At 43.7% G+C, this 14035-nt stretch overlaps 1 protein-coding gene across 3 annotated transcripts in view; it reads right to left on the minus strand.

Annotated features, from left to right (window-relative positions):
* Nucleotides 1-5296: 5296 nt before the first annotated feature.
* TLE4 (TLE family member 4, transcriptional corepressor) overlaps nt 5297-14035 on the minus strand; it is a 155349-nt gene continuing 146610 nt past the window's right edge. For all 3 annotated transcript variants that reach the window (XM_060014588.1, XM_060014590.1, XM_060014589.1), the window contains exons 15-20: nt 13141-13390; nt 11806-12053; nt 9878-10025; nt 9276-9426; nt 8842-8918; nt 5297-7101 (exon numbers count right to left, since the gene is read on the minus strand). In XM_060014588.1, coding sequence (XP_059870571.1) covers nt 6994-7101; nt 8842-8918; nt 9276-9426; nt 9878-10025; nt 11806-12053; nt 13141-13390 — 982 coding nt within the window. In that variant the 3' untranslated portion in view covers nt 5297-6993. The remainder of the gene's footprint in view (nt 7102-8841; nt 8919-9275; nt 9427-9877; nt 10026-11805; nt 12054-13140; nt 13391-14035) is intronic.

Here is a 14035-nt window from a genome sequence, read left to right on the forward strand (position 1 = left end):
TAATGCAAACCAGAACCACAATGAGATAGCACCTCACACCTGTCAGAATGGTTATGATCAAGAAGACAAGAAATAGATGTTGGTGAGGTTGTAGAGAAAAGGAAACCCTCGTGCACTTTTGGTGGGAATGTAAATTGGTGCAGTCACTAAAACAGTACCCCCATGTTCACTGCAGCATTATCCACAACAGCCAAGAAGTGGAAACAACCTAAGTGTCCATCAACACGTGGGTTAAAAAAATGTGATACACACACACACACACACACACACACACACACACACACACACAGGAAATATGATGCAGCTATTAGAAAGAAGGAAATTCTGCTAGTTACAACATGGATGGACCCCCAGGGCATGATGCTAAGTGAAATAAGTCAGACAGAGAAAGACAAACACTCTATGATCCCACTTGTATGTGGAATCTAAACAAAGCCAAACTCATAGAAACAGCATAGGACAGTGGTTTCCAGGGGCTTGGGGATAAGGGAAAGGGGATTGGGGGGAAATAGGGGAGACACTGGTCAAAGGATACAAACTTCCAGCTATAAGATACATAAGTTCTGGGGATCTAATGTGCAGCACGGTGACTCTAGGTAACAGTACTGTATTATATACTTGAAAGTTGCTATGACAGTAAACCTTAAATATTCCCACCACACACACAGTCATTAAGTGAGGTGGTGGGTGTGCCAACTAACCTTACTGCGGTCATCATTTCACAGTATTATATGTGTATCAGATCATCACATTGTACACCTTCAGCTCACACAACGTTACATGTCAATTATATCTCGATAAAGCTGTGGAAAAAAAGAGATAAACCTTTATAAGCTTGAACACCACCAACTTGCCTTATCTTATGCACTCCTGCAGGTCTGGGGTCAGGTTCCAAGTTTCCATGAGTTCCACAAATCTTAGAGCATGTATTATGAAAAAGACACCATAGTGCTTTCTCTGTAACTCATGTGAAAACAAATCTTCAGCGAGAAAAATACATATTCAAACAAACAGAAAAAGGCTGTGGGATGGAAATGCTGTCAGCTAGACGTCTGAAGGTGTTGAACGCAAGTCTGGTGCTCCTGGCTCAAAGCTGCGCGCACAGCAGGATGCCTGCAAAGCCAGCATCGGCCCAGGGCAACTACCTCGTGCTGAGCATCTTGATAGGAATGCAAGCCCACAGCCCCTCAGGGATTGAAGCTAAATCCTTCACTTTTAGGCAGCTTGTGTAACACTAAAATTCTCACTAGGGGCACTTTATGCTTTAAGACTGTCACTCAGGAACAGGGGTCTGTGAATCAAGGCCTTTGTCCTCAGAGTAACCTTCACAACCACCACCTTGCGCCCAGGAGGCTGTTCTTGTTCTCTCGAAAACTTTGAGGCCTAAAGATGTGCACGCAGTGGGGTTGACTGACCGTCAGCCTGGAAACCCTAACTTCCCAACCCAGCCACAAAACCTGAAATCACATTTCTTTAACACTGATTGTCTACTTGGGAGAAAAATTAAAGGGGCTATGAGTAGCTGCAGGAGATTGAAGAACAAAGCCTAACGGACGACTGCTTCAACTAATACATTCATCTGGGAAAGATGAACAGACTTTGGGGGGGGGAGGGTGCTTTGTTTTCAGCAGCACCAAGCTTCTCCGAGTTGGATGCATGACGCTAAGACTTGACCCAGTAAAGGTTGAGGCGAGTAGTATTTGTTTCAGCTGAACTCTTTGGGGGCACAGAGGCATCTGACGGAAGTTCTTCAAATAATGGGTAGTTGTCCTAAGGAAGACTCTGCTCTGCTCGATGCATGGTGGTCGGGGGGTCTCACGCCATCCCTCCTGGTGGTTCCTGATGGGGTCGCTTCCTGTCCATGTGCTGCTGTCCACAGGTGGAAGGGCACATGCTCGCCCTGACGGTTTCCTTTGACTTAATTCCCACCACTAACTCATTCTCCTGCTACTTCCCAGCCTCCTGAAAGAAGAAAAATAGCGAACTCAGCTCATTCTTTCTGCCACGTGACACAAGACATGGCCAGGGTACCACCTATGGTAGCTTCTTTTAGAAGAGGCTGTGGAGGCATCTAGTAAAGACTGAGAAATGGCCAACTACTACCTAAGTCTGGGGAGAAATGCTGGGCCACTAGAAACCATTTGGACATTAGTTTGGACTCCACCTGAAGAGTCCAAACATTTACTGCCTAAATTCTCAAAACCCAGACACCTCACATGTACCTTTTAGTGTGTGTACGTTTATTTGCTGCACGCGAGTCAAATAAAGCACGACGTTTATGTGAGTTTAAGTCTTCTGCCAAAATAACAGAAAACTTATTAGTTCCAAATATTTTCATCAAGCTACAGTGTCAGGTTAACGGGGGAGGATCCCCGCCTGAGCAGTGAGATGCCAGGGTCAGGCGTGGGGAATTCTACGAGCCCATCATGGACACAGTGAGTACACACATTGCAAGAACTCAAAAGACTACCTGTGACTGATTCAAGGAGTTTTCAAGCGATGCTGTGATGTCAAAGTCTCCAGAGCCAGTTAATTCATGTGAAACTAAGGGGTGAAGAGCAGCAAGTTATAAGCACCTGGAACGCTCCCTTCCCAATGTCCCTCTAATCTGCCACGGTGGGCACAGAATTTCAACTGCAAGTCCAGAGCCTTGGGGTTTAGGCTGACTTGTCTTCCCTGGGAGATAAGAGAGTTTGGGAAAATCATTGTTCTCCTCTGATGCTTTGTGCCCTATAGCGTAAATTCAGTATTCTGGCATCCAGCCTGTCTAGGCCTGCTGTGAGATCAGACAGAACAACTTCTGTGAAAGCACTGTGCTCATGGTTTTCCTCTGGACTAAAGGCAGCCCTGTGGGAATTCTCCTTCCCTGTAGGCCAAATACCTAAGATCCCAGCTGAGGATTTCCTTCCCTGGGGAGAGGTAAACTAGAGCCCAGCTCCGCTGCTAGTTCCTATCTGGGACCAAAAAATTCTGCCACTTGCTGCCAAAAACCCGAACTAAAACTAAAAGAACTAAAATAAAATGTTAACAGCAGCTTGCAACGAAAGTTAAGTTCCTACCACTAGAACAGCATTGGTGTTAAAATGTTCCAACACGAGAGGTTTTCTGACGTGCTTGGGTTGTCAAAAATACAGTATTTCCATTGTCAGTTCTGAATGGAAGCTTGAACTGAAAGGCAAATAAGTGCAATTAGTTAAAAGCAAAAAAAAAAAAAAAACAAAACAAACAAAAAACAAAAGAACAAAAAAACCCAAAAAAGCAAAAAACAGGGATGGTGGTGAGTCACTGCTTCTGCTGCTGATGCCCCAGTGGGAAACTGAGGGGTGGCAGGACCCAGAGCTCGTTGCTGATGCCACCCTACAGGTTGCCCAGGAGCTGGTAGCTCCAGACATGTATATCCAAGAATGTCGAAAGAATTTCTTTTGGTACCCACATCTCTAGAATTTTGTAACTGCTTACTTAATGCTGGGCAAGGAATTCCAGTACAAATCTCCTTACAACTGCCAAAAATATAAGTTGACAAATCCCTTTAGTTATATGATGCCAGTGCAAGAATGTCCAACTGAGGATACAAAAACTGGCCATATGGCGCAGCTGAGAGCATCACTGACGGTCTAGCTGATCAAAGTCTTGCTCGGGGACTGCACCTCTGTCCAGGAATTGCGACATCAATTTCTCCTGCTCTTGGCTGTAGGGTCCCAGGATTTCGTGGCTACGAGATGGCCTGAAACTGAGTTTCTGGATATGCCATGGCTGCGGAACTCCAACCACTTGCAGGTGTTACAGGGCTGCGGTTCAAGCTTCAACACACACCATTCCAGGGTAAGACTGATCTTCTGCAGCTCACTGGCCAAGAAGCCAGTAAGTAGTGGCCCACAAGTGAGGTGTGTACCTGCAAAAACTTTTAGATGTTAGCATCTATCACTGTACATTTGACCTGCCGGTCTTGGAAGGTCTTCAATCAGGGATTCTTTTTACTTCTTGGTAGTTCTACGTAAGTCAACCTTCCAGTCCCACGCACCATTCTCTTCTTTCATTGGAACTAAGTTTTCCCTGGTTCAGGGTGATTCTGTCTTTGTCGTTCTTCAGACTCTGCAAGACCAGACTGGGAGTAAAAACTATGGCAGACCAAGTTATAATTAAAACGACAACATCAAGACTGCTGTGCACAGCAATCCAGGCCTGAGATTGACATCAGAGACATAAAAATCTAATCTGATAAAACCTCAGCAGTGAGAGGAAGTAGATGCCCATTTATTTTAAAAAGCTAGGTTTATTCACACGTTCACCTCGATTTTTGATCCAGTACAACGGCCAGTGTTTTGGATCTCTCTAAGGAGAAAACTGAAGGGCATCACAGACTTGACCCACCAGGCACCAAACAAAAGTTCTAACTCCCTGAGGTAGGCGCTTTCTTCTTCTACAAGTGTCAACACAGTAGGCAAGTGTCAGACTCCTTGTGTCAAGATGATTTTTCTTTTACTCCAATTCTCTATTTATTACTTTATAAGAAATGTTAATAAGGATAAACAGAAATTAATTAAGCTAATACTTCAAAAACGTTATTCATCTGATGTAGCAGCACTCATGGCACTCACATGTGAAGTGCTGCTGCCATGAGGAACACTGCTGAACTCTTAGCACCTAAAGACTCGCTACCTCTCACAGCTGATCACTGAGACACTCCAGACCACCGTGGGGGCTCCCAACGCCCAGCCTTCTTTCTACCCAGTGGATGCATAAAATGTCAGGTTTTTGAGTCCCAGAAGTTTAGAATTCTTTAAGGACCTTCTTATGCTGAAGCTTCACAAAGCCAAGCAGGAGCAGCCCGAGGGACCTCAGGCGTTCAAAGCCTTCAGTGTATCACGTTGGAAACGGTTCCCAAACCCCCAAGGCTGGAAATGGTATGCATCGGCTAACTCTAAAGCAGCCTTGGTCCCACAGAGCTTTCTGGGATCTTGGAAATGTTCTATAAATTGACGTAGTCCAACATGCTAGCCACTAGTTGTATGTGGCAAACTGGACATTTGAGATGTAGTTAGTATGACTGATAAGCTGCATTTTAAATTTTAATCAAGTTAAAATCAAACAGCCACAAATGGCCAGTGGTAACTATATTGAACAGCACAGCTCTAAAGCATCACGGCTTTCGGTAACATGACAACTTTTTGACAAACTAAAGAGGCACGCAATAAATACTTGCCGTCATCGATAACCTCCATCCACCCTCCCTTCTAGCTCTTCTCAAGTAGGAACAAACACAGAACCAAAACAGCAACAATCAGAAAGCCCACATGACTTTTTACAGCAATCTCCCTTGAATAAAACTAGTAATCTTTAATATATACGAGTGGCACAGTCAAAGATGAAAATAAACTAAAGCCAGCAAAACAAAGAATTAGAAATAAGCATACTAGAAGTTATTTATGTTTAATGCTTAAAAGTCTGAATGCACAAACAATCTACCATTATAGAAGTACTGGTGGTCAATACAATGCATTAGAACTATGTACAATGCACAGTTTAGTATCAAAATCTTTCTACACTGTAGAGTTTTACGAAACTGTTAAAGACATCAAACACTAAGCACTTAAGACACCATTTTTTTTTTCCTGCTACCACATTAGGAACGTCAATGGACAATCCATTTCAACTTGCAGCATCCATCCATTTCTAGTATGAAATTAAGTAATTTTCTACTTATACAATAAAGTTTATCTACACAGTTCTCTTGATTTTGATCCATAGCAGCAAAGGCACTGTACATCAGCAGATCCACAGACTTAAAGGATTTTTAAAGCATTCAAACAAAAAATAATAATAAAAAAAAAAGGAGTCACATATCATAGTTTAACAGCAACAACAACAACATAAAAGTTAACAACAATGTTTCTGGCACAATGGCACAGCCTGTGTCCATTTCAGGGACATCCAGCTAAGACATGGAAAGAACCGGAGGTAAAGAAAGCAAGTTCTCATCCCAGGTGAGAGTCCATTCTTTCTGATTTTCAGAGGGAGGTCCTTGCAAATCCTCCTCTGCTCCTTGTCTTGTAAAAGACTTGACTTGCACAGTGGGAGGAATCCTCCCCTGAATCTGTGCAGTTCCCAAAGAACACGCCAAAAAATAACCCATCATTTCTCGTGTTGACAAAACTGCCCAAAGGTATACATCTCCCTCTGCAAAGAAATGTGGCAAAAATACCCAGAAGGGATTAAGTTCTCACTTTGAGGCCAAATTTAATTTGTTCATCTGTCTATAATACAATTAAAAAAAGGGAATTAAAAACATATTACAAAGACACTTGTCAACAAGTCAAAAAAAGAAAAAAAGAAAAAGTCCAATTACTTTTATCGAATATAATCTAAAGCTATAGATATATTGGTTAAAGTTGTCCAAATAGACTCAAATGAATATGACATGGTCTGTCACCTTCTAATTATTCAAATTTCCAAACATCTTTAAAATAAGTAAAAAACAAAAACATCTAACAACACAGCAACATATTGCTTCCATATGTAATTATACATTTCACATCTCTATACAGTCATTAGTCTACATTTAGTGACATTTTTAATCAGTTATTTTAGACCTTCCTTTCCCCTCCTTTGCCAAAAAAAGGGGGGGAGGGGTACCAAATACAACGCATCTTCATTATCAATGCAGGAGCAGACAGCTTTATTTAGTCAGTCATTGTTAGAAAGCCTTCTTTAAACAAAATAAATATATTACAGATATAATACATAATTAAAGATTCCTTTCACTGTTAAGTAGGGTTTATCCATGTTCTTCCGAGTAGATAGCTGAAGATTTGGTATCACAGGTTCTTAACGAGTATTCACAATTCAACAGCAGGAAGGAAGTGGGGGAAGGCGGGGACTGAGCTCCACGACTGCAATGAGTACTGGAAATCCTTGGTTTCGGATGCGGGGGAACAGAAGGATGACAGAACAAAGTGCTACAAGGAGGAGTCCAGTTCGCATGAAGATTTGTCCTTAATAAATAACTTCATAAACCGTGGCCTTCTTATCCCCAGAGCCAGTGACAATGTATTTGTCATCCACAGAAATGTCACAGCTGAGCACCGATGAGGATTCTTTGGACTGGGAAGAGACACACGAACACGTTAAAGACTGAAAGAAAACCCATGAACACTGAGAGGCAGGCCTGGAGGATCTGGAGCAAAAAGAAGCATAACATGTTCCCTTGACCAAAACAGGAGCCCAAGCGAGGAAAGGCAGTCCTGGACGCTGATGAAGGAAGGCTCTACTTCAAATCCTAGTCTCCAGCTAAGAGCACAGGGTTCTCAGTGTGAAAACCCTCACCTTCACTCGGATGGCTTGGATGTAGATGGAGCTGCAGAATGCTAGACACGTCACTTAACCTGTCTCGGCCCTCACCTTCCGTAAAAGAGGTAATTAGGTAAAGACGGCTTACCTGTCTGCCACGACAGAAGGTGGCCTCGGAGTCCAGGTGAGGTAATAGTGGGGAACCATATTGAAAATACTATAGTTTTTGAGATAGGGAATGTAAAAATATTTCAACATAAAACCTCGTCGTCCCCTATGTAAAAATAGAATATAAATGTGCAAGTAGGGAGGAGTTCAATAGTTAGTAAGAAGAATGTTACCACTCTTATTAGAGCTCCAAATACCATGTTCAACTACACCCACTGCAAAGCAGTCACGGTTAACTTTAAACTAAACTGTGCTAAACAAACAAACAAACAAACACAGCCCACAGGATTTTAACTGGGACTTTGAACGTTTGACACGTAGATGCTAACCTACTACCAGTGTTTCTCAAACTTTTGGAACGCAACCTGTAATAAATACATTTTACTTCACAACCCAGAGACCCGAGACATAATTTTACTTCATAACCCAGAGAAACGAGATATAATACTTATACTCACTACAAAAAATATACTCTTAACATTTTTAATTTCATTTTTTAAAAGAGTGCTGGTTGGGACCATCTAAAAGGTTGTGATCGACAATACAAAAACCACTGTATTACATTATAAACTTCACGACAGTGAGAATCTGCTATTTCTGTCCTATGATCTTGCACAGTACTTTCACTCAATATATGCAGTTTTAGATTCAAATGAATTAATCTCCTCTACAACTTAGTACCACATGGTCAAGAAAACTGCAACGCTGTTATGTTATTCCTAAAAACAGACCACCACCTAGAAAATAACATCCTAAATACAGAAGGTTAAAAAGGAAATCTTCTTTAACTTGCCTATGAAATTCTCACCTACTAGCAGGAGAGAAGAGAGAGATCTGTATGTGAGTGTGTATCATGCCTACAATCTGGTTCTCCTGCAAATAATTCCACAAACTACACAAAGTACCACTGAGTTAATAAGAATAAAAGTTCATAAAATTAATCAAGATTTATTACACTTTTCCACAGCACTCTTTTGGGGGCGGGAAATCAGGAATAACGACACGAATGAATATTCAAGCAAAATGCTCAAATTTTAAACAAAAATTTTAAAAGCCATAATTAAAATTAAATAAATAAATAAATTTCACAGAAGACATGAAACTGCTACTCTAACATGTAAAAAGGGATGGGGTGTGAAGAGCTAGTTAGGGCCACGGGCACGGCACCTTGGCTCTGAGCTCAGGGAGAACTGGACACAACTCCTGTCTGCACAGCTTGCAGCTGTGACCCTAGTCTCCCCCTCAGGCACAGTTTTCCCCTCTGTGCGATGGGAGTGACACTAGCTCCTGCCTAGGACACGTCCGTGCGTTATTAACCTGCGAGAAGGCACAGAGAACCATGCAGTGAGCGCACAGTGGGTGAAGGCTACACAAGTGAAGTGTTACCTGGAATATACTGGCCCCGTAAGGTGTTCTCCAGGCATTCAGAAGGTTGTCCTTTCCCGTGCTTACAAACCATTTGCCTATAGGAACAGGGTTTCAAAAAAGGTAGTGTTTATTCCTTTGTCAGAGTCCCGAGACTTGTGTTACAGAGCGTCAAATGATACACAGAAAACTCACCTAATCTGACCTGCAACAAATAAGAGTTTCTTTTCGTTGGAAAAATAAAGCCCACTCTCCTAGATTTAATGAGTCATTTATACTCAGGACAAGGATAAAGTGGATAAACTGCAGAAAATTACATGGTATTTGGGAAGTAGGCATGCATGAGGAAGTAATATAATTCTGAAGAGGGACACGTCAATGAACTAAAGACCGGACTTGAAATGAATCAGGAGGAAGGAGGAATGACAGGCAGTGGACGCCAGGGGCCTGCTTACCACAATGGGCGAACTTGAGTGACAGGACGCAGCTCTCATGGAGATGGAGCTGGTACTTGTCGGGCTTGGTGACGTGCAGCACCTCCACGTTGCTGTTCTCCATCCCCACCGCCAGCCACTCTCCAGTTGGGCAGTAGCCCAGAGAAAAGATCTAGAATTAAAACAGGTGACGGTGATGGTGGCTACAGAGGACACACTTCCTTTAAAGGGGAGGCACTGCTTCCTCTGGGGATACTACTTAAATAATGAAGGAAATCAAGATAATGTGAATTGTACAGGAAGAAATCAAAGCCAAAGGTGTGATCCCAAGTAATGAGTCAGATCTCCACAATCTAACTTACTAATCAATTGTGTGAAATTCAAAGATCTATAGAGTAATGGTCATTGAAATCAAAACCTGCTAAAAGCCTGTAATAAATGAAATTTTTTTCTGTCCTTCAATAAAATATACACTGTTGTATTTTGACAGAAAACAACAAAATTTTTAGTTATCTAATTCAGAGTAAAAGTGACTCTGTCATGTGGTCAATGAATTGCCGCTGAAGTCTCTCATATATTTCACAAAACCAGGTCTCTAAAATGTCACGTGCACGAGTGCACACCTGGGAGGTGAAGTCGTGCTGCTGCAGCTGCCGCCCTTCGCGCAGGTCCCAGGACCGGACCGTGTTGTCCAAGCCGCCCGTCCAGAGCTTGGTGCCGTCGTTAGAAATGTCAATACAGCTGGCCCCGTCTGTGTGGCCCTGGAATTGCCTGAAGATGCCAACGTGGAGAAAAGTCCTTCAACAGTTAATTTTTAGGTGAACTCAGTTTAGAATTCCTCAGCCATCAATTTCATTACAGGCCCTATGCGTAGATTTCCTTTTGGTTTTTATTATATTTTCTATTATTCAAAGTAATAACAAAGCATATACGTAGAGAGATTAAAGTTTAATTGAGATGCTGAATCTCCTGCACGTTTTGTTTATTTCTGAACACTTACGAAGTCCTCTTCAAATTACTCTTATGCTAAAAACAACTGAAACAACTGATGGAAGGAATTCTCCACCTGAATCAAAAGAAAACACAGCCACGTGAAAATGAACTAATCCAAGATACAACCTGAGACCTATTCTGTCGGTGTGATGTGAAAGGCGGCGAGAATTTCAGAGGGTGCAAGGAGTCGTTTCCCTGCTAAAAGCTCTGGGGATGGGCACAGTGAGCAGCAGAACAAATCCTGCCAGCGAGCAACAACGCAACTGTAGGAGGCTGTGCAGGATGAGAGGCCGTGCTCTCAAGGAAGGAGCGTGGAAAGCACCTCAGCGTGACTCAGCTGCCCCAGGAGCAGGTAAAATGTACGAAAGACACGGGGGCTGGGGCCTCGAAGCCGTTCCTCATAAGAGCCTTACTCAAAAGGCGAAAAAGTGATTAACTGTTTTGTTTTTGGAATCATTTATAGAGCTCCGTCCTGCAAAATACATTACAGACAGACAGCAGGGGCCTCTTCTCCTCCCACCCTCCCCTGGACCTGTAGCTGGGCTCCACTACACCCTCTGCACACCCGTTAGCAGATCACACCTCTGGCTTCCTGCTCTCTCAGGTGCTAACATCTGGAGACACACGTGTTTCAGGGCTTTTCCTATCAGTGCCGATCCTACACAACCTCATTTCTAAACAAACAGTTATGTCTATCCATCCTGTAAGGTGGGGCAACAGATTATCTAGATCATTTCAGGGTGAGGCACACCCAACACAATGCCTGGGCCCAGGGTAAGAGCTCAATGATCATTTGTCGAAGGAAAGAACGTGTCAGATACACACAGCACCAAGGACTGCGCCACGCACTGTGAACCTTCTCAGTGAGTGCCTACTGACAACGATGGTTTGTTAGCACAGGTGGCAAACTACATAAGTCTAACGAGCTCATGAGGTCACGGGCACCTTATGTGCATTAATTATGTAAAACTGACCTCCTGGGACTTCCCTCGTAGTACAATGGTTAAGAATCCGCCTGCCAATGCAGGGGACACGGGTTCGAGCCCTGGTCCGGGAAGATCTCACATGCCGCAGTGCCACAAAGCCCGTGTGCCACAACTACTGAGCTTGCGCTCTAGAGCCCATGAGCCACAACTACTGAGCCTGTGTGCCACAACTACTGAAGCCTGCATGCCTAGAGCCCGTGCTCCGCAACAAGAGAAGTCACCGCAATGAGAAGCCCGAGCACTGCAACAAAGACCCAACACGGCCAAAGATAAATAAATACATAAATAAATTTATAAAAAAGAAAAATAAATAAAAGTGACCTCCTATTTTAAAACCTGAATTGGTGATGCTTAGTATAATTAAAAAAAAAAAAAAAGAAAGAAAACAACCCCTCATCCGATAAAGTTCAAATGGTGCAGAAAACAAGATTTTACAGCATCTTAAAACGGCCCTATTCTTAACAATTTTTAGTAAGACAGTTATGTTTCATGTTTTTAAAAAGACACACACACAGCTCTCTGGCACAGCACAGGTAAATCCAGTGCCCTGGGCAGGGACCCTGCTGACCCACCTCACCAGCGTCTGGTTGTGCAGGTCCCACACGGCGATGTTGCCGTCGCTGCAGCATGAGAAGCAGACCTTGGAGTCGGGGCTGATGGCCAAGGCGTAGCAGGCGGGGGCCGAGGACGTCAGCTCCGCCTTGATGCGCGGGGTGGGAGCCGCCAGGTCCCAAATGGACAGGGTACTGGCTTCCCCTCCCACAATTAGGGTGCGACCATCAGGGAGCAATCGGCAGGAACGGATGTAGTTATCCCTGTTCTGTAGAGACAAAACCCATCAAGAGGTTATTCATGAGGAAAGGAAAACAGCATTAACATGAGAGCAAAAATCCATAAAAGTGTTGTGTTCCCTCCTGGTTTCAATGAGCTATTTTCACTTATGACAATGATAAAGTGGATTAATGCTAGTAAATTACATGAAATTAAGGAAGTACTTAAACTTGATCTACAAAATTCAGTGCTGAGATATTTAATCTTAATTAGCATGAAAATGCAAAGATCTAGACGCACTCTCGGCACCAGCGAATCAACCAGCCGCCTGAGTCATTCGCACATGCAGACGCAGCAGCGCTCACAACCCCGGAGGAGCCACACCGGGAACTGGGTACACACGGCCTGGCTGCTGAAAGGCCCTCTTTCTGCTGCCAAACAAGTGCCAGGGAGCTAGAGACCTTGTGGTCCCTTCCGTTCGCCTGGCCCTGCGTTACCTGGCCAAGGGACAGCATGGGCTCGATTAAGCAGCACCAACTGGAGGCAAGGCTTGACCAAGGCGTGTTACGTGACAGAAAACACCACGTCCTCCCAGCTCGTGAGGTTATGGGAATCTTGTGCAGTCACCTTAAACTGATCTAGCATCGTGCTGCCGCGAAACATGCTACTGCTGGTCCGAGGATGAAAATAAAACTGAAATTTCCTAAATAACCCAAGGACGAATACCCATGAGACAGCTAACGGGGGAGCTAGTGTTTGCCACGTGAAGTATTAAGTTACTCTTGTCTCACAGTGTGACAGATTCTGATACTTGGGTGCACTCTCACAGAAACCATCGTGGGCTCGTAGTTTTCTTAAACTCCTTTATCAGATAGGAAAGCAAGTGGTCTGCCTGTTCCCATGCACTGGGCAGGGTGAATGAAAACTGCACTGGAGCAAGTGCCACACATGAAGAACCGGATAAATCTACCTTAAGTAACTGAAAGAAGACACACCTTCTCGTCAGCGCTCCAAGTCAAACAGCACAAACCACTGAAGACAACTACCCGCTTGGGATCAATTCTGTGTGTTACTGATACATCCAGGTCCTATTTTCTGCATGAGGGCTTAAACCACGTTCATCCACGTTCACTCACCAGACAGTCGAGCTGAGAGACGGGGCTCTTGTTGCCGGGGTGGCTGATGTCCCAGACCTTGACGCAGCCCTTGCCGCCCGTGTACACGTGTCGCGTGGGGTTGCTGATGGTCACCGCACACACCACCTCCCCGTGGTTCAGGGTATTGATCTGGCGAGCGTGGCGGGGGATGCCGGGGCCAATGAGGGCGTCCGGGGGGAAGGGGACAGGCTGCATCTGACCGTCCGCAGTAACGTGGAAGGAGTATGCTCTAAGGCAGTGGCGAGGAGAAAAGATAGGAAAGGGAGAATGCAAAAAATGTTACTTAACTGATCACTGTAATGAGACGAGAAATAAAACATTTTCAGTGCTACGTATGATCTGCAAACAAGTCAAATTTACTGAATATGGTGGAAAGAACATAACTTTCAGAGGCACAGAGCTAAATCTATGATCAAATACCGCATCAACTCTTTGCTAGCTGCTGTGTGACATCAGTAGTTACATAACCTCTCTGAACCTTACTTGATTCTGATCTTTAAAATGGAGTGAAGGCTACCTACGCTTCTTAGAGAATTTAATAAGATCACCAATGCCCAGCATAGTAACTACTTCTCCAGGGCACTCTACAAACTTGCATTGCCTTCTACTTCAGGTGATTCAGAAGCCTGTGGTAAGATTTTAACCTATAGATCACTTCACTCCAATCAAGTGACTTACTAATGAAAATCTGTAAGCTAAAATTATGAAGTTTTAAGGTGTTAAGAGGATCTAGGCCTAGATACTGAAATGGCACATAACCCACCAAAAAAGGAAAAAAAAAATTGGATTAAGTCCCATCAGACTTGACAATAACAAATCCTAGTAATCCCATTCCCAATAGAGTCAGAACCTAAAAAAGCATCCTGTGTGACTG

The sequence above is a fragment of the Delphinus delphis genome, chromosome 6, assembly GCF_949987515.2.
Source record: "Delphinus delphis chromosome 6, mDelDel1.2, whole genome shotgun sequence".
Taxonomy (NCBI): Eukaryota; Metazoa; Chordata; class Mammalia; order Artiodactyla; family Delphinidae; genus Delphinus; species Delphinus delphis.